The following is a 27,267-nucleotide window of genomic DNA, read 5'->3' on the forward strand; positions in this document are numbered from 1 at the left end:
AAGGATATATCACTGATCACAGAGTTCAAGCCTTGAAACCATATCAGAAAAAAGTTCCCAAAGACAAACACTGTGTTCACACTGTGTTCATAATCATTAGATGAGAAAAGGATTAACCTGCCCAAGTAGCAATTGATTAGGTAGGTAGCAATGGATTAATTAAGGCTTAACTAACCCAATTTCATTTTCACACAGACCAATTAGTCGTAAATAGTGATGGTAGCTGTCCCATTTCTGGCAGTGCAATTTCTGTATGTCCCATTTCTGGCAGTTGATAACACCTCCCTAATTACGTCATCTGGAGACTGCCAGTTTGGGGATTATACCGTTCAGTGAACATTTCCGCATGTACTGTTGTCTAGGCTGCAAACGCTTTGCCTCTTGAAATAAATATTTTTATAGAAACATGTAACCCCATTTAATTGAAAAGGCGCCACGGTTAGCCAGTGGTAAGCATTCCTTGACTTGAGGTAAATATAGACTTGCTTCATTCGGAGCTTGTGCGTTAAGGCTGGGCGGAAGGGAAATAGTATGGTGGAGAATATGATACAGTCTACAGTCTACATGCATGCTGCATGATGTACGTAGCATCCGAAGCTCACTACCTACAATATACAAACACGCTACAGATATAGACACGTAGAGCTGAGTCACGGGGCTCCGTACACAGTCACCCCAACAAGAGGCGTGTGTGTGAGCCCTGCCGGTGACCGACGAATGGCCCTCCAAACTACTCCCAACTGTAGCTTCTGTTCCGGGTAGATGGTTCAGGTGAACGACGCACTCCGACTGCCCTGCCCCGCGTGAGTGAGACCTGGGATCACGTAGTCTTGGGACTTGGATATCTCCAATATGGCGAGAGGAAGACAACGTCCCGATCTCGATCGGAGTGCTGTTAATTTGTTTGTGAAATACCTCCTGTTCTTCGTCAACTTTGTGTTCATCGTAAGTATGCCATAATCATTGATTTGTTCAGGTTTTACATTGATGCCGAGGCGATGGAGCGTACCACGTGATGACGCCGTGTGTTGTGTGGTTGTTTGAAAGCATTGTATTTTGTCAACCATTGTTTATAGTCAGTGTAAGGATTGTTTAGACAAATATCCCAACATTTATATTTAAAGTCAACTGTAGTAATCGGATGTTACCGTTCTCGCTTATTGATCACTGAACATTGTCAGAGGAGAAATTGTTTACAATTCTCAAACATTTTAAAAGCTATCATTCCCTTACACGGAAGTCGAACATTTTTAAAACTAGTTTATTCGTAATGGTGACGTCTATTACATTATTTAGGATATAACGAAATATATATCGACACACCCTAACAACGTGGTTACGATCAGCTGATATAGACGGGATACTTTGTTAAAGGTCCACAGTCTTTCGTTACTCTTAAACTGGGATTTAAAGATATGTAAATTTTGTATTTCATTTTTTCCATTTATCGGCCATTTAGTGCAGCTTAGATTTATAAGAACACTCCGGTGTCATAACGCTTGAAAGACGACAAACCGTGATTTGAATGGACCTGAGTGACACTGCCCCAGATTTGAAATACAAGAAAAATAAACATCAATAGACTCTCGATAACAACATGTCGCTTTCGCACAAGAAACGTTAGAATGAAACACAACCATTATCCATACCCACAAGTGATTGGTAAACATGAACACTTAAGTGTAAACAGATATATACATGATAATATCATTTACGGTTAAATGGAGAATCGTCACGTGACTCTCCTGAGGAACTCGTCTTGTGTTATTTCCATCCGGCCCGCCAGGCTACACTACCTGTGCGTTTCTGTCGGTATTGTGATATTGATTGACATGAACAACTCGGCATGCCTGAAAACAGCTGTGACCGGTTGATTTATAACTATAGGCATGACAGGACTGTAGCATGCTACATGTATACTAGACTAAGGCTTAGTCTCTGAATATATATAATTTTGATAGTAACAAACAAGCCCATTTATATTGAAAAGGAGCCCTAGGGAGACCAGAGATTCAGAACCTGAGGAAATCTAGACTTGCTTTATTTAGGTCTTTAGCACTGCAGAGAGGTCTTGGCAGTAGTGAAATTAATGTGGTTCAGGGACTGTGAGACAGACTACATGTATACATATATTTTGTGAAAATAGGACATTGGATACATTGCTGCACGTGTTTAATGTATATTCTTTCTTCTTGTCCTCCAGTTATTTATCATTCTTGAAGAAAGCAATTTCTCTTGACTTTTTCTTGTTATTGATGACGAATACTATTTCATTTGTGTCGACAGAAAACTGTTTCATTTTTCAATAAGAAAATATTGGTTACCTTGATTGTCAACCTACTGCTATCACGTGATACAGGTGTTTTTGAAAATAAACAAAAAACAGCCACACGTCTTTTATAAGTATGATTACAGTATGCTAGATGCACAGTGATGTGATGACGTCAGGTATTGTACTCGTGAGACAAACTCTGTTTAGTCAATGACAAAACACACACATACCAACATTATTTTACGATCTACTATCCATCTTTTTAAAAAAGACAAGACCTGATTACTGTGAAGCAGGGAGACTATCAACAGATTAAAAGATTATCCCTGTGTGAAGTCACGCGGAGTTTAATGTCGCTGAACACAGGCGAATGAGTGCAATATTATTTAGTCGATGATACGTATACCAACATTTAAGTACGGTGTTTATTACTTCTTTTTTAAAAAGACAAGATTTGATTACTGTGAAGTCTCGCGGAATTTATTGCCTCTGTACACAGACGAATGAATGCAACTTTGTTATAAGCGTCTAAGCAGGGGAGGTTGAACACAAACCATTATACTGGACTGGCACTTATATTCTATAGAATGTTGAGACGTCGGAGTAAACATTGTGTAGCCTAACTTACGTCTGTGTATTTAACACCAAGTTACAGAGTGTTCATGTCGTCAACATGGTATCTATTTCGTATGCCTTATTGAGGGGTCATTACACGCCATTACATTTTATTTTGTAACCGCACAGTAGATTACCCCCAGATAGAGGAATGTAGACAGCTCACCGGCTTGTTTAGAGAGAGCTCCTGTAGTTCCCACGTGCTATATCGATCAAAGGTCAAGGTTAACCGCTAACATCCGCTAGACTATTGTTTCCGGGTGCTAATTAAGCATATTATTTGTGAAGGGTTTGAAGGTCGGAGTTGTACTATCGATCGCGAGGCCTGTTGGATAGTACTTTGGGGTAATTACTTGTAATGAGAGTCGACTAACAGGATCGGGGTCGCTGACTTGGGTGATGCATGCCATCGTGTACTAATGACGTAGATAGGTGCTCATGATATCAGTCACGGCATGTTCTGCAGGGTGGCAGAATATGGAACCTGAGCTTTGAGTCAACATTCAGGACACTTTTGCAACTGGCAGGGCGCATGTCTTTCGGTTTTTAGAGAAACACTGGGCGGTGGGGTAGCCTAGTGGTTAAAGCGTTGGCTCGTCACGCCGAAGACCCGGGTTCGAATCCCCACATGGGTACAATGTGTGAAGCCCATTTCTGGTGTCCCCCGCCGTGATGTTGCTGGAATATTGCTAAAGGCGTCATAAAACCACACTCAGTCGCTAAAGAGAGACACAATCTGCGATGGTGTAGCCATGGTAGTAGCTGAATTGTTCAACCACGTCGAAGACCAAGCTCAGTAAGGCTGTCAACCTCCTCTCATAACATCCGACAAACCACTTAATTTGTCTAAATTTGCATCCAATTATCAACTTTTGAGTCCTATCAACGTACACAGCTGGTACAAGTTAATTGGTCATGGATTTCACACAGAACGTAGATGACATTGCGCTCCCTGCAGTTGTATAATGTATTGATTTGTCACTCTTTGCAAGAAAATCGAAAAATGAACTTCAACACCTAAATACTGGCATTCCCGTACCGGGTGAACATTTCAAAGCTCATAGCGTACTGCATTGCGACATTTCCAAATTTGACACATCAGATACAAACAAGATGTTGATGCTGTTCCCTTTTTTAACTTTTACGATGTGTTAACGTGGGTTTTCAGTTGAACAATTAACCTGCCTTTGCATGTGTTTGTAATATTGTGTCCTTGGTGGGTCCGGGTAGACTAACCTTTTCCCAAACATCTGATATCAGAATATAGAATAAGCTTCGTACTTGTAGACCATAAAATGCCGCATGATGGCCCATGATTATCTTTCCCCACAGTCGACTCTGTAATAGCCATTACAATGTTTAATAGTCATATTTACCTTTTATATGAGAGTTATTCTGATTACAGTAAAACTGAACACAACAACAATGACACATGCTTCTTCGTTTTAAGAACACATTACGTCTTATATATATTCCGAATGGTTGTCTAACTGGTTTGTACTGCCTCGTTATTACTGAACAACGAATGGATCGGGCGGTGAACGTAATTTGTTTAAGTATTTATGAAATCAATAACCGAACTCGTTCAGGTGCGAGAATACTAAAAGAGTTTACAAGCTGCGCACTCAACCGTTTTGACGACTAAATCCGTTCAATTCACAGCGTTTGAAAAGGGGAGTTTTATACAATGTAGGTACCTTGAGCTATGCGGCAACCAGTCGCAGTTTGACGCGGACAACATTGAACTTGGTGGCTAAAAATGGAACGTCATGTGTTTAATATTCTAGAGCTGTAAAGACACGTGAATGCATATCATTATAAGACCATAAATATCATAACTACAATTTGATCATTATATTTACCAGGTTTGTAGAGGAGGAGGTACGTGTAACGAGCACAGTTTGGCTGACTGGAAATGTCAAATCTATCAGTGACTGAAAACTTTGAAACACTGTTATGAACATAAGTGGAAGTGTTTTAAACTGCCTTGACAGTTCCTATAACCCTTCTAATATGATAAGTACAGGCACGTGGCTAAAATGACTAAAGGAACTCGTTATTTTGAAGTTTAAAACAATTCCCAGCGTTTACCAAATCCTAGACTGTGATTAAGTTTTTCATCTACCAAGAGGGGCGGTGGGGTAGCCTTGTGGTTAAAGCGTTCGCTCGTCACGCCGAAGACCCAGGTTCGATTCCTCACATGTGTACAACGTATGAAGTCCATTTCTGGTGTCCCCCGCCGTAATATTGGTGGAATATTTGCTAAAGGCGGCGTAAAAGCCAACTCACTCACTCACTCATCTCCAAAGAAAGTCAGTTTAGGACTAACACTAGACTAACACATCGTCTGTGAAAACCTTTCTTCAATATAATTGAAATAATATTCATTTTCAAAGGAGGCTGACCTACTCTGCTCTGGAACAAACACTAATACCTTGACAAGCCTGGATATTAGTAAACAATATATACTGTTCCAAAAAAGAAACGCATAACCCAGAAATCTGTTGAGAAAATGTTGTATTTTCAAACACGTATAACTCATCCACAAATAGAGTTTAGTACATGAAGTTTTACATCAGTTTAGAAGAAGGTAATGTCTATACAACCAAGTGGATAATTTTAGATAACGGAGACGCTGAGCGCGATGGTGTCGACGTAGCACGACCCCGACGTCTGGTCTTCTGGCTCTCAGTCCAATCTTTCTCAAACTGTTCCGTACCGTTTGACCGGATATCTTCCGAAGTCCAGGCGCCCTGGCTGCTGTGCCTTCACACGTGGCAGTACGATCACGTAAATGTACCGATCTTGGGCTGCAGTGGTGACTCGAGGTCTGCCTGTACGGGGACGGTCATTTGTTATACCCGTTCGGTTGTAACGAGCTGCAAGCCGTGATATCGTGCTCAGACAAACATTCAGACGACTTGCAACAGAAGGTTGATAATCTCCAGCGTGCATTCTTTCAATGGCGATGTTCCGTGTCGCAGCGTCGCGACGTGGCATAGTGATTTGACCTTGAAACGAAAGCCGATTTCCGAACGTGATCTGGATTTTTATAGCCAGACAGTGCATGCTCTTTGCTACTCAATTTCAACTGGAAGGTGATTTCTGTTGCGTTGTGGCGATGCCTTTTTAATCCTTGTTAGAAATCTCATCAAAATCAACATTTTAAGGTAAAGTCGTTTTATTTACTTGTGCAATTGCGTAAAAGCATGTTATCAACACTTCTGTTACATATTTTGACGATTGTTTGAACACAATAAATAATTAATATATTTTGAAAAATACAAAATGCCTATGCGTTTCTTTTTTTGGATAGTATATAAAAATCAACTAAGTTAAAATTTCAGATTCATGGCGCAACCAGTTGCTTATGTACCAATACAAAAACGTCAACTCAAAGTTGGGAATCCCGAATGCTATTTATTCTCCATTTAAACTCCAGATGTATGGTCACAAGTATATCCTTAGCTCTACATTTGGTGCTGTTAAAACTTTTACATATGCAAGCGTTGAACAATAACAGGTGTTGTTCTCATTCACTGTGAACACACTTGACAACTTTCATCCTGATTTAATTTTAATATCTGACATAATGCATGTCACCGGATGAAAGGGTCCTTGCCATACCCCGTCTAGCCTGTCTTACAGTCAGTGAACCGTATTATTTTCCCTTCCGCCCAGCCGTCTCTGGAGTAAAGCCCTAAATGATGCAAGTCTGAATCTCCCATCCCACTCGGACATCTTATAAACTGAAAGGAATTATTTGTTTCTGTCAAAATTATATATATTCAGAGACTAAGAGTAAGTCTATACACAGTCACTTGGAAGCTGCCAGGCTATAGTATGCATACCATACACACACGCTAACCGAGTTGTGAGGTCAATCAGTAAACGTGTTAACAAATTGAAAAAAAAGTTAAACTGGGTTATACCTCGGTTAACACTAGTATATATAGTCTGTCTCACAGTCCCTGAACCACATTATTTTCCCTACTGCCAAGCCTCTCTGCAGTGCTAAAGCCCTCAATATAGCAAGTCTAGATTTCCTCAGGTTCTGAATCTCTGGTCTCCCTAGGGCTCCTTTTCAATTTAAATGGGCTTGTTTGTTACTATCAAAATTATATATATTCAGAGACTAAGCCTTAGTCTATAGTATATATGGTTGCGTAGGATTTGGAGATCGAAAGCAATTTCTATAAAGGGAACATGATATTGAACAGAATCTAAAATAGCATAAAACGTCAACACTAGAACATTGGGCATAAAAGGCAAGAGAGCGGTGATAATTACATAGACGATTATCTGAAAATCAGTGATGACACCAGGTGTTCGCGAAATGTGTAACAAATGGTATTTCTCGTCCAGTTTCACTTAACGTACTTTACCATGGGCCTTAAACATTGTACCCATATACCATAGGCCTCACACATTGTACCCATATACCCTGGGCCTCGAACATTGTACCGATATACCATGGACCTCAAAAGGTGTACCAGTATGCCATGGGCCTCAAACATTGTACCCATATACCATGGACCTCAAACATTGTACCCATATACCATGGACCTCAAACATTGTACCCATGTACCATACGCCTCACACATTGTACCCATGTACCATACGCCTCACACATTGTACCATATACCCTGGACCTCAAAAGGTGTACCAATATGCCATGGACCTCAAACATTGTACCCATATACCATGGACCTCAAACATTGTACCCATGTACCATACGCCTCACACATTGTACCCATGTACCATACGCCTCAAACATTGTACCCATATACCATGGACCTCAAACATTGTACCCATACACCATGGACCTCCAAAGGTGTACCCATATGCCATGGGCCTCGAACATTGTACCCATATACCATGGACCTCCAAAGGTGTACCCATATGCCATGGGCCTCGAACATTGTACCCATATACCATGGACCTCCAAAGGTGTACCCATATGCCATGGGCCTTGAACACTGTACTCATATACCATTGGCCTCAAAAATATACCCAAATACCATGACCTCAAAGATTGTACTCATATACCGTGACCTCAAACATTGTACCCATATACCATGGCCTTAAACATTGTACCCATTTACCATACGCCTCACACATTGTACCCATGTACCATACGCCTCAAACATTGTACCCATATACCATGGACCTCAAACATTGTACCCATACACCATGGACCTCCAAAGGTGTACCCATATGCCATGGGCCTCGAACATTGTACCCATATACCATGGACCTCCAAAGGTGTACCCATATGCCATGGGCCTCGAACATTGTACCCATATACCATGGACCTCCAAAGGTGTACCCATATGCCATGGGCCTTGAACACTGTACTCATATACCATTGGCCTAAAAAATATACCCAAATACCATGACCTCAAAGATTGTACTCATATACCGTGACCTCAAACATTGTACCCATATACCATGGCCTTAAACATTGTACCCATATACCATGGGCCTCAAAGATTGTACTTATATACCATGACATCGTACCCATATGGGGAATCGATACTGAGTGTTTATGCATGTTTCATGGTGGCTGGAAATAAAACAAGCAAATAATAGTTGTTCGATCGATGCTCAAGATGTCAATCACAGGATTGTTTGACCCAGATTCTGTTACTTACAGCCCGTCATAAAGCTGAAATTATTCTGAGTGTGACTTTTGACAACCAATAGTCTACACCAAAAGTTACTCGATTCTTATGTAATGGATGCGTGTATCAAAGTTGCCTTTCCGAGCTCGTGTGCCGTGCTTCTGTGACTCTTTTCAGACTAGTAATAATTGGATATTTTTCATAATTTTGTTTTGTTTTTCTTGATTTACAGGAATGAAGATCAATGTAATTTTAGTTGAAAGCCGCTTTTTATTACCACAGAGCCAAATGCTCACACGTACAAGTCCTAAACTGTTTCCATGCCAGGTCCAGATCGGTGACCCTTTAATGTTCTGTCAAAGGATGGATGCAGGCACAGCGAATAATAGTTCGAGGTTCTCTTGGAACCCGAGCAGTACTCCCATGTAAATATTGGTCTTGTCACAATTCACAGGGAAATAAAAAGAGAAAGGAGTAAATGTTTAAATTTCTCTTCAAAGAAATGATTTCTACTCTCTATTCCCACCACTGCACCGTGATGTTGAGCTCAAAGTGACTTAACCAATGACAGCACAAGGTACTTCTGTTTAACGGTAAGGACCCGGTCTTCAGTAACCAATGCTTGTCGTGAAAGGTCACTAACGGGATCGGGTGGTTGAATATTGCTGACTGTGTTAAACAACAAAGACAAAATACTCGGTGTTCCTGCTTGACTTAAGGACGTGTTGAATCATGATTCGTTGTCGATATTTTGACATCCATTCTGATTTGTTTCATGAAATGTTAAATTTACATTGAATACGTTACGGAAACAATACTGCGATATGTTATAACAAATATAATTTCAATCTGTTTATTGCATGAATGTTTGCTTCGGGTTTAATCAGAATGTTTTGTTTTTTGGGTAACACCCTAACTCAACAATATTCCGTCTGTATGACGGTCTATAAATAATCCAGTGATTATTTGCGTCAACCAAGTCAGCGAATGACCACCCGATCCCGTTAGTCGCCTCTTACGACAAGCATGGATTGCTCTTCAAAGACCAATTCTAAACATGATTTTCACGGGTCTGCCAAATCCAGTCACCTCGTTCGACTATCAGTTTGGTACAGGGGGCCCACTCTCCACACACGGGTTTTAAGAAGGATCTGAAAAGTATACATATAGTTTTACAAATAAACCAAAATATATTTTCCATCTGGTCGTTATCCCTCTGTAAAACAAGCAACGTTCAGCAAAACGTTGCTAGTACGGCAAAAAGTAACCATGTATATGAATCTATATATTCAGAGACCTTTTCAAATGGGAACATGGTACCGCTAAATGCCAGGGATGATCTGATGAGACGGCATGACCCAGCGTCGTATAGCTGGAACTAGACTAAGGCTTAGTCTCTGAACATATAAAATTTTGATAGTAACAAACAAGCCCATTTATATTGAAAAGGAGCCCCAGGGAGACCAGAGATTCCTGAACCTGAGGAAATCTAGACTTGCTTTACTTAGGGCTTTAGCACAGCAGAGAGGGCTTGGCAGTAGTGAAATTAATGTGGTTCAGGGACTGTGAGACAGACTAAGCTGGAACCCACGATGGATGGGTCGGGGCAGAGTGTTACAGAAGTAGAGTTCGGTGGGTGCTTACGTTAACAAGTGCTCGTGCAGTGATGATGGGGGCACGTGGTTTCCATCATCACCGGACATACTCGGGATGCCAAGAGCCGTAATGCCAGTGAGCCCAGTCTGGCCGAGTAGCTGACGTTGGGTCCCAAGGGACCTCGCCAAGCTATATCAACATTGCAAAGAGATGGCTACGTCAAGCACAAAAGTAGACAAACGCGTAGTCTCCGAAGAAACTTAATTTTCATAGAAACAAATGACTACTTTTAAATTGAAAAGGAGCCCCAGTGAGGTGGGAGTTTGAGAACCTGAGGAAATCTACCTTGCTTCATTTAGGGCTTTAGCATTGAAGAAAAGGGCTTTGTGGAAAGGAAAATAATGCGGTTCAGGGACTTTGAGACAGTCTAGCAGTAAAGCATTCCTTCACCAAGTCTAGCCCTGTAACTACAAACTAATCACTGTAATACGTAGCTTTGAAAACATTAGATAATATTGGCTGTTGAATTTTACAGAAAAAAATATCAGCTGTTAAATCATTTTCTGAAACTTCAGTGATCTACATTTGAGAAACTGTTATAGACTTGCACAGGCTGTATTTGATCTATTTGTTTCAGGGTGTGTGAGACAGACTATCGTACATGCTACTCAGACTCAGTGTAGTGTGTGACACTCCTTCACCCAGTATTTTTCTAGGTGTCATATATCGGGTGATGTATTGTTATTGGTCATTTCCTCGTCAATCACTGCTTCCTTAAGGGTCAGCAAGCTTACCATCACCAACACCCCATGTACCTCCTACACGCCGCGACGTTAATGATTTATAGTGTGACGTACGTTCTTCTTAAATGTAAGTTCAGAAAGTTACCAGTTCGTATTTTAGTTCTTAGGTGGAAGAAATGTCCGCAAGACAAAATGACAGGGAGGATGATTTTATTTTTACTATAATTTATTTCCTTCAAATGACCATTTAAGTCAGGCAATAATCCAATAATTTGGTGTCTTCATTCCACAACTTTCGAGCATGCTCTTTAAACCAAGAATCTCCATATGGAGATTTCCATACTTGTCGCATCAGTGACGGAAATATGTCCTATGCAATTCCATCCTTTTACAACTTTTTCCTAAAGTTCCCGTGTTTTCTAGTGATCCACTGACTTGCCTTTGCGTGTATTTGTGACGGATGTGAACGGTGATGCATATATGCTCACTTGTTTCGCAAGCGCCTGGCATAATCGTCACGTAATACGGTTATCGCCCAACTTCTAAATGCCTTTGAAGAATTTAGCTTCAGTTTGTTCCTGTGTTTTTATTTGGACTATTCCATAATAATGTGTAGGTAACAGGTAGTAGATAATCTGTTCACTGAACCGTAAATGTTGTTGTTTTAAGGTGTCTACGAACTGGCTGTCTGCGTAATGGGAGGACATACGTAATACATACCAGGACACGCTCGGGATATAGTCGGAATGGTACTATCAACATTCAGTTGAGATTATTATCACTATGGAATATCTCTGTCGCTTGTTAATTACAGGGCTATGTCCATGTTGCCACGCTGAGTACATGGGAAGGGTCAGTTTGGATCCCTCAAGTCATTTATTCCATCGTTTCTCCGGACTCAAGTCTAAAAGTCAGTTCTGGCTGACTACTTTCGAAAGGGCACTGAGAACTATTTCGCATGAGTATATTTTATAATTTTTCTAAAGAAATCCAAGACAACTGACACACCTGTGTCTGGGACAACTTGTCACACCTGTACGGCCAGGTAAGCCCTGTGTTATATATGTGCTCACGTGGGTTTCCGGATTTAAGGAAGGTTGGTTTATTACCATGACATATATGATGACGTCATCGACCTCTGTGTGGCACTGCCGAGCACAATGAATTAGTTCTCAAGAGGGAGACAGGAATTGGCTGTTGTATTGGAGACAGGCTATATTTCATATTTCATAAGTCCACAGGACACGTGGCAGTATTATTATTGTCGTGGAGATTTCACTATCATTTTTCAAAATTGTATTGAAATATGTATCTTTAGATAAATCCCCGTGGTATATTGCAATCAGAGATGAGGGATATATAACTTTAGTAGGGCTCTATTGGATGATTAATAATCTTTTAGGCTGTGTTTGATAGAATTTCTTATCAAACCTTGACAACACACTTATGAAACGAACTTATACAATCCCTATGACAACGCGTCACTCGTATTACAGTGTTAGTGACATTTCTGCAACATCTCGTCTATAAAATATGCAAAACTATGCTACAATGTCTGTGACAACTCCTGTGGTATTTCAATCTTTTTGACATACTTCTGAAGCAAAACTGTCATATAGCCTCTATAACAACACATCTGTAATATTTCAAAGTTTCTGACACACATTTGAAGCAAAGCTATGTTACAGACAGTATGCCTACAGACAATATACCTACAGACAGTATGCCTACAGACAATATGCCTTCAGACAATTCGCCTACAGACAATATGCCTACAGACAGTATGCCTACACATCTGTGGTATTTCAATGTGTTTGAAATACTTCTGAAGCTAAGCTGTGTCATAGCATCTATGACAACACTTCTGTAATATTTCAAAGTTTCTGACACTTTTGAAGCAAAACACGCTTACATATACTTCGTCTGTCATACAGACCCTGAAACAAATATATCCAAGAAAGCCCATGCAAGTCTAGCATATGTGGCAAGTCTTCTGAAAATGAAGAAAATCTCTGGACTCCATTTCATTATATTTTATGATTATTTTTTTGAGAACAGTATTTTTCTCTAAAGCATGTTCATTTCAGAGATTAGATGTTAGTCTGACAGACACTAAGACAAGACACCTATGGTATTTCAAAGTTTTTGACACAGTCCTGAAGCTAAACTATGCAACAGTCTCTATGAAAACACGTCTGTAGTAATTCGGTTTGCGACACTTTTGAAACCAATACTACATTGTTTATTACAAAACATTTGTAGTATGTCTGTAACTTTGACATAGTTTGAAACCAATACTACAGTCTCCATGACTACGCGTCTTGGTAATACTACAAATGAGGCAGACCTCTGAAAGTGCGCTGGACATCATTGTGAAATTATCCATTTGGACATTAGACGAATATCACCACGAAACAAAATGGCCGAATACTTATTGTGAGACTGCTGAGCTCAATTGCTTTGGTCTCCGGGTACGGTTCACGGGTTGTATTCACTTCCCTCCAGCCACAACGGAAAGTATACAGGCAAGGTAGGCAATGTTACCCATTAAAGCTACTTTATTCACAGACAGAAACCATAAACATTACACGACCGACTGATCAGGGGTGTTATTTCATCCCTGAGGAACCGAATCTGGTCTCGCCATCTTGTCGTCAAGACAACCCCATCAGTGGAGCAGGAAAACCTTTAAGGAATGACAGAAGTTAGCAATGTTATGGTTGATGGCACATATATGGTCTGTTGGATATTAATCATTTATTAAGTGACTTTCACTTTGTTGTAGTGCCAATCATCAAACAAGTTGCTAACAAAGACGTCATGTATTTTTTAGCCGCTACACTATGTCTTATGTTTATTTGTTGTTTAACGCCACACTCCAGCTATATGGCAGCGGTCTGTAAATAATCGTGTTTGGACTAGATAATTCTGTGATTAACAGCATGAGCATCATCTACGCAATTTCGATACAATGACATGTGTCAACCAGGTCAGCGTGCCTGACCACCGGACCCCGTTAGTCGCCTCTTACGACAAACAAAGGTTACTGAAGACCAATTCTAACCCGGATCTTCACGGGCCCTATATAAATCTAATGAGAAAATCGTATATCGTATAAATTTCGAATAATATTATCAAATAAAAAATATGTAAAATTACTGCAGTCTTTTAAAAATGTGACTGGATCCCGAATATCTGGATTTCTTATGGATGCATGAGTTTTTCTTTTTAAAATGTGATGTTTTTATTACAGTTAGTGAGTGAGTTAAAATTTAAAGTTACATCGGCAGTATTTCAGCCATATCGGGATATTTTAATTAGAGAAATGGACGGAACATTAATCATGTATTAATTCTGGTCTGTTTCCCCAAACAACTTTGATTTAGTTGGGTGTTTTCTCTATATTATGCTAACCACGTCGGTTGTCAAGGCAACGTAATACCTCATCGACTGTATCATGAAAAATGTAACTGTGTTGTAGAAAAATACTGTCAAGTTCCCGTCAAGTAAACAACATATCTCAAACGCTATTTGTCTCTACACAGAACAACATTTTTAACGTGTATTGTTATATCATGCTTCTGTTAACAGGCTACTGTTTCCATAGCAACAACATATGCCATTACGAGTAACGAGCCATTTGTCAACATGACTTAATGTCATCCTTTTTAACGGAATGCACATATTAACCGCTGAACAATGCATGGGCCTACACAGAATCACTGATAGCCATCTGTGATCGTAGAATGTGTTCTCATAGTCAAGCGTCGCTATTGTGACTATGTATATATTGAAAGGGTTGGTTTGGCAACGGAACCGTTGTAGGTATCGTTCCACTAGAAAGAGTAATTATGTCATGATGTTGTCACGATGTACATGTATTCATAGTTTGAGGAGCACACATTTACCAGATTGTCAGCACCGTTCAAAGCTTTGTGCATGATTTGAATGCTGTACACACTTATCCTAGTCATGGATATTCACTACTAATAGCCCATGTGCCACGGACTGTAATGCATGATCAGGCATTGGTGCGTGATGGTCATATAGGTGTTGTGTGTCGTGACCCTACGCCCGACCGAATGATCCCGCCATAGCACAGCCGTTATGTAACAGCCGTTATTTTGTGGCTGAGCTTTTATCATTTGCGTTATGTTTTTTCATGAACATTATTTAAAATAGACAAATACTTCGGATGTCGCATGAGTGAGTGTGTGAGTGAGTTTGGGTTGTTGAAATATTCCAGCAATATCACGGCGGGGGCACCTGAAATGAAAATACATTTGTAATCAACGAACTGAAAATGTGTAAAACCAGCGTAAGTATGTCATACTATCGTATCGCGATTATCTTGTTTTTCATAAAACATTAAATACATAAAACACGGCAGACATAAAACATATTTATTTATATATACTTTTACAATATATTGTCTATAAGGGTGACATTACGTCACATCACCATGGTCCAGGGGAAAGTGAGTGAGTGAGTTTGGTTTTACGCCGCTTTTAGCAATATTCCAGCAATATGACGGCGATGGACACCAGAAATGGGCTTCACACATTGTACCCATGTGGGAATCGAGCCCGGACCTTCGGTGTGACGAGCGAACGCTTTAACCACTAGGCTACCCCACCGCAACGGATGTCGCATGAAATAGCACTAACTGTTTTGTATACACACGCATGACCCCACCCTTCCCAAAATGTTATTTATGCGTTGTTTAATACCGCAGCACTATTGCAGCTTTATGGCGGCGGTCTGTATATAATACATTCAACCCAGTGATTGACATCATGAGCATCGATGTTGGGATACGATGACTACTTGATCAGTTTGAAACCTTTACGCTGGTCAATTCATAAATTATGAACATATTATTATGAATATGTCTTCAATGGGATCAACATTCAAATAACAAGTATGTGTCGTTTGTAGGGCGTGAGAAAAGGCCCGAGCACTTTGGGAGTGTCGCGATGGAATCGTAAACACTTGGACAAGAGTCAGTTTCGTGTTTCTAGACTTTGAGAGTGTTGACGTTTGTTTTATGCACTCAGTGGAGAGAACCAGGAGGGTTGCATTACAGATTGGTCTTGTCTGCACTGAAAACCTTCACAAGAAGGTCATAATTTTACACGTTTCTGCACTGAACGGTGTTGACACTCGACGTTTCACACACTTGCCTGCACAACAAGCTGTCGTGTAAATGGCCTTATTATATGCGTGTGTTGAGATAACGAACAACTCGTGGCAAGGGGGGATGTCTCTGATCCAGGGTTTCTTCTCGCTGAAAGTCTTAGCCTCAAATATGCTGTGTCCATGTATCACTGATATACACAGTCGGATTAAAGTAAACTGCAAAATTCTCCTCCTGATTCATCACCACCAACATCAACACCAACACCAACACCAACACCAACACCAACACCACTACTACTACTACTACTACTACTACTACTACTACTACTACTACTACTACTACTACTACTACTGCCCATTTCTGGTGTCCCCCGCCGTGATATTGCTGGAATATTGCTAAAAGCGGCGTAAAACCATACTCACTTCGCTCACTACTCTCTACTACTACTAGCATTACTTACTCTGGATGAAGTGGTCTTTCGCTGACTCTCGCTGTTAATCATCTATTAGATTGCCTGGTCAAGATTCGATTACTTAAAGAACGACTTCATATAGCTGTAAAATTGAAATATTGGGGTTTTAAGCAACAAACAAAACAAACTACTACCACAGCTACTACTACAACTACTGCTACTATCACTTTTACAACTATTGCTGCTACTGCTACTACAACTGCCTCCACTTTCACTACTACTGCTGCTGCTTCAACTACTGCTACTGCGACTACTCCATATATGGCTCTGCAGTTAAGATACTTAGTTCAGGCGTTGGTTCAAATCCCAGACAATGGATGATAATGATGATATGTCAATAAGGTCATGTTGCTGGTAGTTAATATTTAATAACTACGATAATAATAATGATTATCTAAATCCTCACACAGAAATCAAAGGAAAAATACATACCAATATACACAGTGCATTACAAAACGGATGTCATTATCAATGCGAAATTCATGTTCTTAAGACGTTATTTATGCTTGTGTGAGTCATTGACGGGAGAGAGAATTGTCTCGAACGTTTATGCTCACCCAGCTAGGCCGCTATGGACTTACAAAGGGCGCGGCCAAACATATGTCTCTTGAATCGGACTTTCAACAGAGTAAACACTGCCCGATCTGTTATGGCTCCTCTAATCTTAGACTAAGGCTTAGTCTCTGAATATATATAATTTGGATAGTAACAAACAAGCCCATTTATATTGAAAAGGAGCCCTAGGGAGACCAGAGATTCAGGAACCTGAGGAAATCTAGACTTGCTTTATTTAGGGCTTTAGCACTGCAGAGAGGGCTAGGCAGTAGGGAAAATAATGTTGTTCAGGGACTGTGAGACAGACTACTCTAATCTGTGTACAGTTCTTCTACATCAGGCCCCACCGCCACATGAAAATACGATACCTCGAGTCAACATACCCCCGCGGGCTTGGATAAAGCTTTGGTATGCTCGTGAATGGGAAATTGTGCGTGATGTTTGTTTGATATAGGGCGTTATTCTGACGTTATTTCACGGACCTTGTCATTATGTTTGAGAGATAATTACTTGATGGTATAGCAAGTCGCGGGAAAGTTTGATGTAGTTGTAAAGGCAAATTGAACGGTTTCTGTGTAACGTTTAGACTTGATTGATGATTGATGAGGTAAACACCCGGAGATCATAATGAAACATATGAACATACGCACAAAACACCCATACACGCAAACACAAACGCATATACATGTAAGTACACACGCACGCAAGGTCACATGCATCTTTCCACTGGAGGGGCGGTGGGGTAGCCTAGTGGTTAAAGCGTTGGCTCGTCACGCCGAAGACCCGGGGTCGATTTACCATATGGGTATGTGTGAAGCCCATTTCTGGTGTCCCTGCCATGACATTGCTGGAATCATTCTAAAAGCGGCGTAAAACCAAATTCACTCAATCACTTTCCACTGGACCTTGGTGATGTGGCGTAATGTCACTTATAGAGATTACCTTGAAAAAACATAAAAATGAATATGTTTCACGTCTGCTGTGTTTTATGTAATTTAAGGTTTTAAGAAAAACAGGATACTCGCGATACGATAGTATGACGCATTTACGGTGGTATTACATATTTCAGTTCGGTGTTTACGATTGTATTACTTATTTCAATTCGTTGTTTACGATAGTGTTACATATTTCAGTTCTGTGTTTACGATTGTATTACTTATTTCTGTTCGTTGTTTACGATAGTGTTACATATTTCAGGTCGGTGTTTACGATTGTATTACTTATTTCTGTTCGTTGTTTACGATAGTGTTACATATTTCGGTTCTGTGTTTACTATTGTATTACTTACTTCAGTTCGTTGTTTACGATAGTGTTACATATTTCAGTTCGTTGTTTACGATAGTGTTACTTATTTCAGTTCGGTGTTTACGATTGTATTACTTATTTCTGTTCGTTGTTTACGATAGTGTTACATATTTCAGTTCGGTGTTTACGATAGTGTTATATATTTCAGTTCAGTGTTTACTATTGTATTACTTATTTCTGTTCGGTGTTTACGATTGTATTACTTATTTCTGTTCGTTGTTTACGATAGTGTTACATATTTCAGTTCGTTGTTTACGATAGTGTTACATATTTCAGTTTAGTGTTTACTATAGTATTACTTATTTCTGTTCGGTGTTTACGATTGTATTACTTATTTCTGTTCGGTGTTTACGATTGTATTACTTATTTCAGTTCGTTGTTTACGATAGTGTTACATATTTCAGTTCGGTGTTTACGATAGTGTTACATATTTCAGTTCGGTGTTTACTATTGTATTACTTATTTCTGTTCGTTGTTTACGATAGTGTTACATATTTCGGTTCTGTGTTTACTATTGTATTACTTACTTCAGTTCGTTGTTTACGATAGTGTTACATATTTCAGTTTGGTGTTTACGATTGTATTACTTATTTATGTTCGCTGTTTGTCATATATCATAGTTTCTGTGTACACAACAATGACAAGAGATCGCCTGTCTGTGTAGTGAAACAAAAACGGACATTTCATTCAACAGCTGATGCGAATAATGTTAACATAATTTAAAATGCCACAAAACTGGCACTATTGCTATGTGTTCCGTTTGTTCCGTACAGTATATATACGACGTGTCAGACAGCTGAGGGACCCACTGACCTTTATACATCCTCTTGCTACTTCAGGGCACACTGACCATGAAACGAACAAAATGACATTGTGCATTGTCCATTTTACAGTTGCACAGACATGCGCAGACGAAGTTCACTGTGGTTATAATATAATACGTGGTAGCATGTCATAGGAAATTGTACGAGTGAGTGAGTGTGTAATAGGAAATTGAGTGAGTGAGTGTGTGAGAGTGAGTGAGTGAGTGAGTGAGTGAGTGAGTGAGTATGGTTTCACGTGGCTTTTAGCACAATCACGACAGGGAACACCCAAAATGGCCTGACACAGTATACTCGCACGGGGACTTCAACCCGGAACTTCGGCGCGACTCTTATAGGTGTACTAGAATATTATGATAGTGTGTTCCATTCCGAGCACCACCCGAGAATGATGATCCTCGGTGTATCAGCACTATACTCGTGTAGACTGAGGCTGTCAAAGTTGCCCATCTCCATGTGAGGTGGCTGTTGTAGAATCATTGGGCGGTGGGGATAGCCTTGTGGTTAAAGCGTTCGCTCGTTACCCCGAAGACCAGGGTTCGATTCCCCACACGGGTAAAATATGGGCAACCCACTTCTGGTGTCCCTCTCCGTGATATTGCTGAAATACTGCTAAATGCGGCGTAAAACTAAAGTCACTCACTCAGTCTTGTAGAATCGGGTTTTATTTCCCAGATCATTATGTTGTTTTTTAATTATTTTTTTTAATTTTTATTTTTTTATGTTATTGACGTATTGTTGACTGTTTCAGCTGGTGGGTCTGAGTTTGGCCATCGTGGGAGCCTATGTGCTGTATCTGAAGGAGAAGACGGTGCGGACTCCCATCGACTTCTTCTTCGACCCGTCATGTCTCATGTGTCTGGCTGGTTGCATTGCCTTCGTGCTCGCCCTCTCCGGCTGTGCAGGCTCCCTCAGGGAGAACACGACCTTACTTAAAATTGTAAGTATAATTGTGGTGACTTGACATTCTCTTCATATTTACTGCCCGCGAAGATCTTGGTTAGAACTGGTCTTCAGTAGCCCGTGCTTGTCGTAAGATCGGGATCGGGTGGTCAGGCTCGCCGACTTGGTTGACACATGTCATCGTATCCCAACTGCGTAGATCGATGCTCATGTTGTTGATCACTGGATTGTCTGGTCCAGACTCGATTATTTAGAGGCCGCCGCCATATAGCTGGAATATTGCTGAGTACGGCGTAAAACTTAACTCACTCAGTAATAAACAAAGCTGAGTATACCTGATATACTGCGGCATGGTATCTCAGTGGGCTAACATTAAACCGGCTTAAGCGAAACACACACACGTACATGCACGTCGCTTATAAACAGAAAATATCTTGAACGCCAAAAAAACCCATTTCTCCTCCTCATATCTTTTTGAGAATTTTAACGGACTGGTTGACGGAAAACGTGCCATGCACAAAGTCCACGTCCACAATCTCCTAAGGTAGAATGTATTCCACCAGACTACCAAGCCCAAAAATATAGACGCGTCACATGATCGTACAGTGTATGGTTTTAATGATGCAAAGAGCCATTAACATGCACAAGGAAAACCTGCAAGCTTTTAACAGAAACGCCAGGTAATTAAGACATTTTTGACAATTTGAATTAAACAATTATTTCTGTAAAGCATTACATGGTTCCATAATGTTTATATGCTCCTTTGATATATTTAATTGCTTTTTTTAGTGGAGGGTGGTTTTAATTCTGTGCATATTTATATTGTTCTAATTTCTCTCGTAAAAGAGAATGCTCACTTTTTATTTGATTTTATAATTGATATTTTGCATTAATACCTGAGGCTGGATTTAAATAAATGTATGTGCGTGCGTGCGTATGTGTGTGTTACATTCACCTGGTTTAGGACAAACAAGCTTGGTAGTGGGGTAGACAGTGCTACTCATAGTGTGGATGCTACTGTTATCCATACATCCTAAGTGTCTTTCATGAAAAACGTTTAACACTGACCCTGTAAAACCGGGGGCGGTGGGGTAGCCTAGTGTCTAAGGCGTTCGCTCGTCACGCCGAAGTCCCGGGTTCGATTCCCTACATGGGTACAATGTGTGAAGCCCATTTCTGGTGTCCCCCGCCGTGATATTGCTGGAATATTGCTAAAAGCGGCGTAAAACCAAACTCACTCACTCCCTCCCTGTAAAACCGGTTACCGCATTTTCCGGAAATTTATTATTGTGGACGTCTTTGCTCAGCTACAAGCACATAACGACGGATGTGGGTCGTTAAAAAGGAAATCCACTGATGCGGCTGATGTCACTAATCTTATAACGGCATCGTCCGGATAAACGGCGTTTCAAAACTTTGGTATATCAATCCCGGTATTCTTGTTTCAGTATTACTACCTAGTGGGGTTGTTTCTGTTCCTGGAGCTCGCCCTCATCATCTTCGTCTTCGTGTTCTACTACGTCCCCGACGCCAGGACGACGCTCAAACTCTACCCTGAGGATATTCTCAAGGAAGCCATCGTCAAGTATAGAGATGACGACGATATGAAGAATCTCATTGACGTCATGCAGCAGACGGTGAGTTGTCTCCCTTAGATATAAATGTACGTTTTAATCGTTAATATTTTATCGAATAGTGAACAATGGCTTGGTGTTAGAACATTAATGTTTAATATAATATATCTACATAAACGACTGTCCCACAAAGAGATCCTTGCGCTACTACTATTGTAAGCCATTGTTGAGGTATGGGACTAACGCTTAGTCCCTGAATATATATATATAATTTTGATAGTAACAAATAAACCCATTTAAATTGAAAAGGTGCCCCAGTGAGTTGGGAGATTCTGAACCTGGGGAAATCTAGACTTGCTTCATTTAGGGCTTTAGCATTGCAGGGAGGGCTTGGCATTAGGGAAAATAATGTGGTTCAGGGACTGTGAGACAGACTAGTATAGGAGGTACGATCACCCAAGCTAAGACCACTTTGTGCAGCCCTGCCCAGCAGCCAGGTTACGTGATGGCCAATGAGATGAAGCACGCAGGCTAGCATTGCATGCATAGATAGACGCACACGTTCAAACTCTCAGGAAACAATTATTGTGTCATATATGTTTCGTCATCTGTTGATATTTCCGGATCAGCTGGAAATCCTGATGCCTATCTTACTGACTTTCCGGTTACTATTATGTGGTTCCCTAGCAACTGTATCTATATCTCTGTACTGCGGAACTGCACGCTGTGCGGACCTGTGAACAGGGCATCTCGCTCGTACGGCTAATCTGTAAAAGCCTATGTACCATTATCACATATGTTATCCAATATTTTATTACAATCGATTTCAGGTTTGTGAATAACACATATACAATAACATATGTTATCTAAGATTTAATTATAATCGATTACAAGTTTCGGAATAAACTTGAATAGTCAATCAGTTGTAGAGGCGGTGAGGTAGCAGTGGTCAAGGCGCTCGCTCTTGACGCCAAAGGCCCGGGTTCCATCCCCCACATTGGTACAATCTGTGCAGAACTAAGATGTTTTCCCAGTCGTGATATTACTGGAATATTCTCACTGGGATTTTGTGGACGTCGCTGACGTGGTTGAGAATCATCGTATCCCAACCTTGTGACGATGCATGCATGATGTTGAGCACTGGATTGTCTGGTCCAGATTCGATTATTAACAGACCGCCGCCATATAGCTGGAGCATTGCTGGGTGCGGCGTTAAACAACCAACAAAAAAACAATAATGTTCTCAAAGTCGTGTAAAATATTATTCTACCATGACGTAAGTAAATACTGGATTGTAATTGGTGGTTCAAAGTCATTCAGAGGTATATAATCACGTTATATACCTCTGATTTTCCAACAAGCATGTATTTTTTAAAATTTTAATAACGCGGTTATGGTAGAATGGAGATAAACGTACTGTATCGGAAGATCAGAGCTATATAACAAAATTATGACAGCTCTAATATTTTCATTTAGAGCTATTATAATTTCGTTATATACCTCTCATTTTTCAACACAGTACGTTTATCTCCTAATTCACCCACACAATTAAACGAAGCCATCTTTCTGAATGACACGACTGGACAGCATTGTTAACCATAATAGTTATAAACAATAACATTGTTAAACTGACCACTGTCCAGATTATACACATCCCCATTGTCTACCGTGCAGATGTAAACAATACTATTAAAAACCTGGTGCCCAGATATCACGCCCAGGACCTGCTTCCACAAACATAGGGTTAGCGAGAGGGCATTCGGAATGTTTACACAACGGTCGAAGTATTTATACTGCAATATATTTTCCCCGGTCATTATTTTAGTGGACGTATATATTTATACCCTCACCCCAGACCCCACCCTCGGGCCTCTGTAGGATACTACTCTCAGTACATAGGCTGTCTGACAGATGGAGGTCAGATCAGGCGGTCCACCTGTTTAAACAGATCCGACCTGTTACGGGACTGATTCATAGCCAAGTGGTGATCAGCACGAACAAACAGCTTGCCCAGGTGGTACGATTATGGCGTTAAACAATATCGCTGTCACATACAGCCTGATGCAGATTACCTAGCTAGTTAGAAGATTTAATTATTTTTATCCACAAGTCACATGTGTTTTGAAGTAGAAATATCAATATTATAAGACGCTTCAAACAATATGGCATATGCCTGCGTGAGATTTGAACGGTCATTTGAACGGAAAGTTCGAATTGACGAAGTCGTATTGGTGGTCGCCGTAAAACCAGGCTTTTACTTTTGTTTACCTGTTTGACTGACACACCAAGAAGCGTAATCAGGGCCAATCAGATATTCGAAATACCTCTTTCGAAGTGACGCTACTCTTTGGACTACTGACCATTCATCCCATGTAAATAATGGTGCCGTGAAATGCGTTAAAGATGATTGTACTTAAATAGCGACGTGCGTACAGGTGTGTGTGTGACCGCTTGCACTAGCCCAGACTTCTGCCGCGTTTGTAGTGCTAGCATAGTGCCAGCACGCAGTCACCATACCACAGTCTACTATGGACACCCCACTAAAGACACAGTATACTGACTCAAAGCCAATCAGCCCTTGCTTGATCCCATTTAGATAGGCGTAGAGTAACAGTAACAACCATCTTTTAATGTCTTTTGGTAGAACACCACAGGGATCGAACACCCGACCTTCCGCTCTCAGGGCGGACACCTTGTCCATTTGACCAAGTAGGAAGTGATGATGCATATAATATGGTTGATCATGGTTTCATCTGAATCCGTCTCTCTCCCACAGTTATATTGTTGCGGGTTAAGCAACGACGACAAAGGTTACCTGGACTGGAACCTCAACGTCTACTTCAACTGCAGCGCCAGCAACCAAAGCCCAGAGAGTTGTGCTGTACCCTTCTCCTGCTGTAACATCAAATCGGTGAGCCTCATCCTCAAGCGTTGCTAGCAAAACTTCCACCCGAGGATAACATCTGGAACATACTCAAATTTGAATCAGAAATCAAAGATTATTATTATGATTTTTGTTGTTGGTTTTTCCTTTAACGCGGCATCGAGCAACATCCCTGCTGTATGGCGGCTGGCTGTAAATAATGTTGTCTTGACTATATAACCAAATACGTTTCTATCCACGCAGAACCATGAAGATCCGGGTTAGAATTGGTCTTCAGTAACCCATGCTTGCCGTAAGAGACGACTAGCGGGATCGGGTGGTCACACTCGCTGTCATATCCAAATTGCGTAGATCGATGCTCATGATGTTGATCACTGGATTGTCTGGTCAAGACACGATTATTTACAGACTGATGCCATATAGCTGTAATACTGCTGAGTGCGGCGTAAAACTAAACTCACTCATTTTCAGATCGTACAACCAATTGTAAAGAATAATGTGTACCAGCTAGTTGTACCTTGTGAATGACCCCTTACAAACGTGTTTTAATGCACGGATGAATTATGTAATAATGTTGTTTTTGGTGTCTTCCAGGGTGATAAAATAAACATTTTGTGCGGTGGCGGAGCCCTTAAAGAATTAGATGTAAGTATTATATATGTCATCAATAGAACCTAACGTAATAAAGATAGTTGCCGCAGCCTGCTGTCACGGTCACGCATTTTCAATACTGGTGCTGATTTCAATTTGTTAAGGTCGCGGGTTCGATCCCCGACCGCGTCATACCAAAAGACGTTAACATATGGTACTTGTTGGTCCCTGCCTGGCGCTCGGCATTAATGGGTACAACAAGGACTGGTCGGCTCGGAGTCAGTATAATGTGTCTGAGTGGGGTATTCATGCTTCACTGCGGCATGGTATCTCAGTGGGCTAGCACTATAAAACCAGCTTAAGTCTGGGCTAGTACAAGCAGCCCCACATACACATACACACGCATGCACGTCGTCATATGAGCGAAATATTCTCAAGCACGACGTTAAACCCACTTTCACCTCATCTCAATTTGTTAAATACTTAACGTAGTTGTCCAGAGTGACAAGTCCGTCCCTGTTTGCTCCACCTTCCTTGTTTCTTTCCCAAATTTCATGATGCCTTTCGACTATAATTACATGTAATTATATGTTTAGGATGAAAATTACTTGCCGAATCAAAATTAAACTAATCAATTTTGATTGCATACAAAATATACATGTTTCGAAATCAGTTATCTTAAATTCGAATCTATTTCAGCGATTCAGTTTGAATTTTCTAACTCTTCAATGTTGCGGCATATTAAGTATTGGCACAAGCGAGAGAAGCTGTCGAAACAAAATATCTGATATTTAGTGTCTCGAAAATAAAATTAAACGCTATATGTATACGTTCTGGAGGACAAACACATCCAAACACCATAGCACAAACACACCAAAAGGTATATTATCGCGGAAAATTTGAGTTCTCTGTCGATTTTCGTTTGCTAAATTTGAAATTTGAAATGAGGTAAAGAATCGCCAGGCAGCTGACATATTGTCCCAGGAACAGTATTCTGAAAGGCGACTTTCTGCGTTGTTCACGTTGATGTGTGTTCGTTGCAGGCGTCGGCACAGCTGTCGGCCCGGATATATGCAGGGATGTTTGAAGGGGCTTCAGTCATTCCTGATGTGTGTTTGTCGTTGCAGGCGTCATCGCACAGCTATCATCATCTTGTATAGGATCCATTGTGATAATATACGCATTGGGATACTCCAATGGTAGAATCATCATCATCACCATCTTGAATAGGATCCATTGTGATAATGTTTCAGTAAGAGCACTATTCTCATGGGTTACAATGGATCATCACCACCATCTTGTATAGGATCCATTGTGATAATGTTTTGTAGAGCACTATTCTCATGGGTTACTCAATGGTAGAGTTCTCATCCTCCTCCTCCTCATCATCATCACCATCACCATCATCATCATCACCATCATCATCATCATCTTGTATAGGATCCATTGTGATAATGTTTCACTTTAAGAGCACTATTCTCATGGGTTACTCCAATGGTAGAATCATCATCATCACCACCATCTTGTATAGGATCCATTGTGATAATGTTTCACGTTGAGAGCACTATTCTCATGGGTTACTCCAATGGTAGAATCATCACCACCATCATCTTGTATAGGATCCATTGTGATAATGTTTCACTTTAAGAGCACTATTCTCATGGGTTACTCCAATGGTAGAATCATCATCACCACCATCTTGTATAGGATCCATTGTGATAATGTTTCCTTTAAGAGCACTATTCTCATGGGTTACTCCAATGGTAGAATCATCATCACCATCATCTTGTATAGGATCCATTGTGATAATGTTTCACTTTAAGAGCACTATTCTCATGGGTTACTCCAATGGTAGAATCATCATCACCACCATCTCATCGTGTATAGGATCCATTGTGATAATGTTTCCTTTAAGAGCACTATTCTCATGGGTTACTCCAATGGTAGAATCATCACCATCATCATCTTGTATAGGATCCATTGTGATAATGTTTCACGTTGAGAGCACTATTCTCATGGGTTACTCCAATGGTAGAATCATCATCACCATCATCATCTTGTATAGGATCCATTGTGATAATGTTTCACGTTGAGAGCACTATTCTCATGGGTTACTCCAATGGTAGAATCATCATCACCATCATCTTGTATAGGATCCATTGTGATAATGTT

The 27,267-nt window shown here is 40.5% G+C and overlaps 1 protein-coding gene across 1 annotated transcript; it reads left to right on the forward strand.

The window, feature by feature from the left end:
* The first annotated feature begins 648 nt into the window (after positions 1-648).
* Positions 649-26,255, forward strand: LOC124282857 (tetraspanin-33-like). The gene is made up of 6 exons (XM_046718890.1): positions 649-945; positions 19,895-20,083; positions 21,495-21,683; positions 24,397-24,531; positions 25,099-25,149; positions 26,139-26,255. The coding sequence occupies exons 1-6, from the start codon at positions 853-855 to the stop codon at positions 26,253-26,255; spliced, it is 774 nt and encodes a 257-aa protein (XP_046574846.1). The 5' UTR covers positions 649-852.
* Positions 26,256-27,267: the final 1,012 nt, after the last annotated feature.

The sequence above is a fragment of the Haliotis rubra genome, unplaced genomic scaffold (assembly GCF_003918875.1).
Source record: "Haliotis rubra isolate DU_JTF1 unplaced genomic scaffold, ASM391887v1 Scf305, whole genome shotgun sequence".
Lineage (NCBI taxonomy): Eukaryota > Metazoa > Mollusca > Gastropoda > Lepetellida > Haliotidae > Haliotis > Haliotis rubra.

What these genes read in the sequence shown, in the direction of transcription:
- LOC124282857 (XM_046718890.1), top strand. Translation starts at nt 853, where the DNA reads ATGGCGAGAGGAAGACAACGTCCCGATCTCGATCGGAGTGCTGTTAAT. An exon ending in TTGACGTCATGCAGCAGACG is followed by an intron (nt 21,684 to 24,396) that starts GTGAGTTGTCTC and finishes TCTCTCCCACAG; the next exon opens with TTATATTGTTGCGGGTTAAG. An exon ending in CCTGCTGTAACATCAAATCG is followed by an intron (nt 24,532 to 25,098) that starts GTGAGCCTCATC and finishes GGTGTCTTCCAG; the next exon opens with GGTGATAAAATAAACATTTT.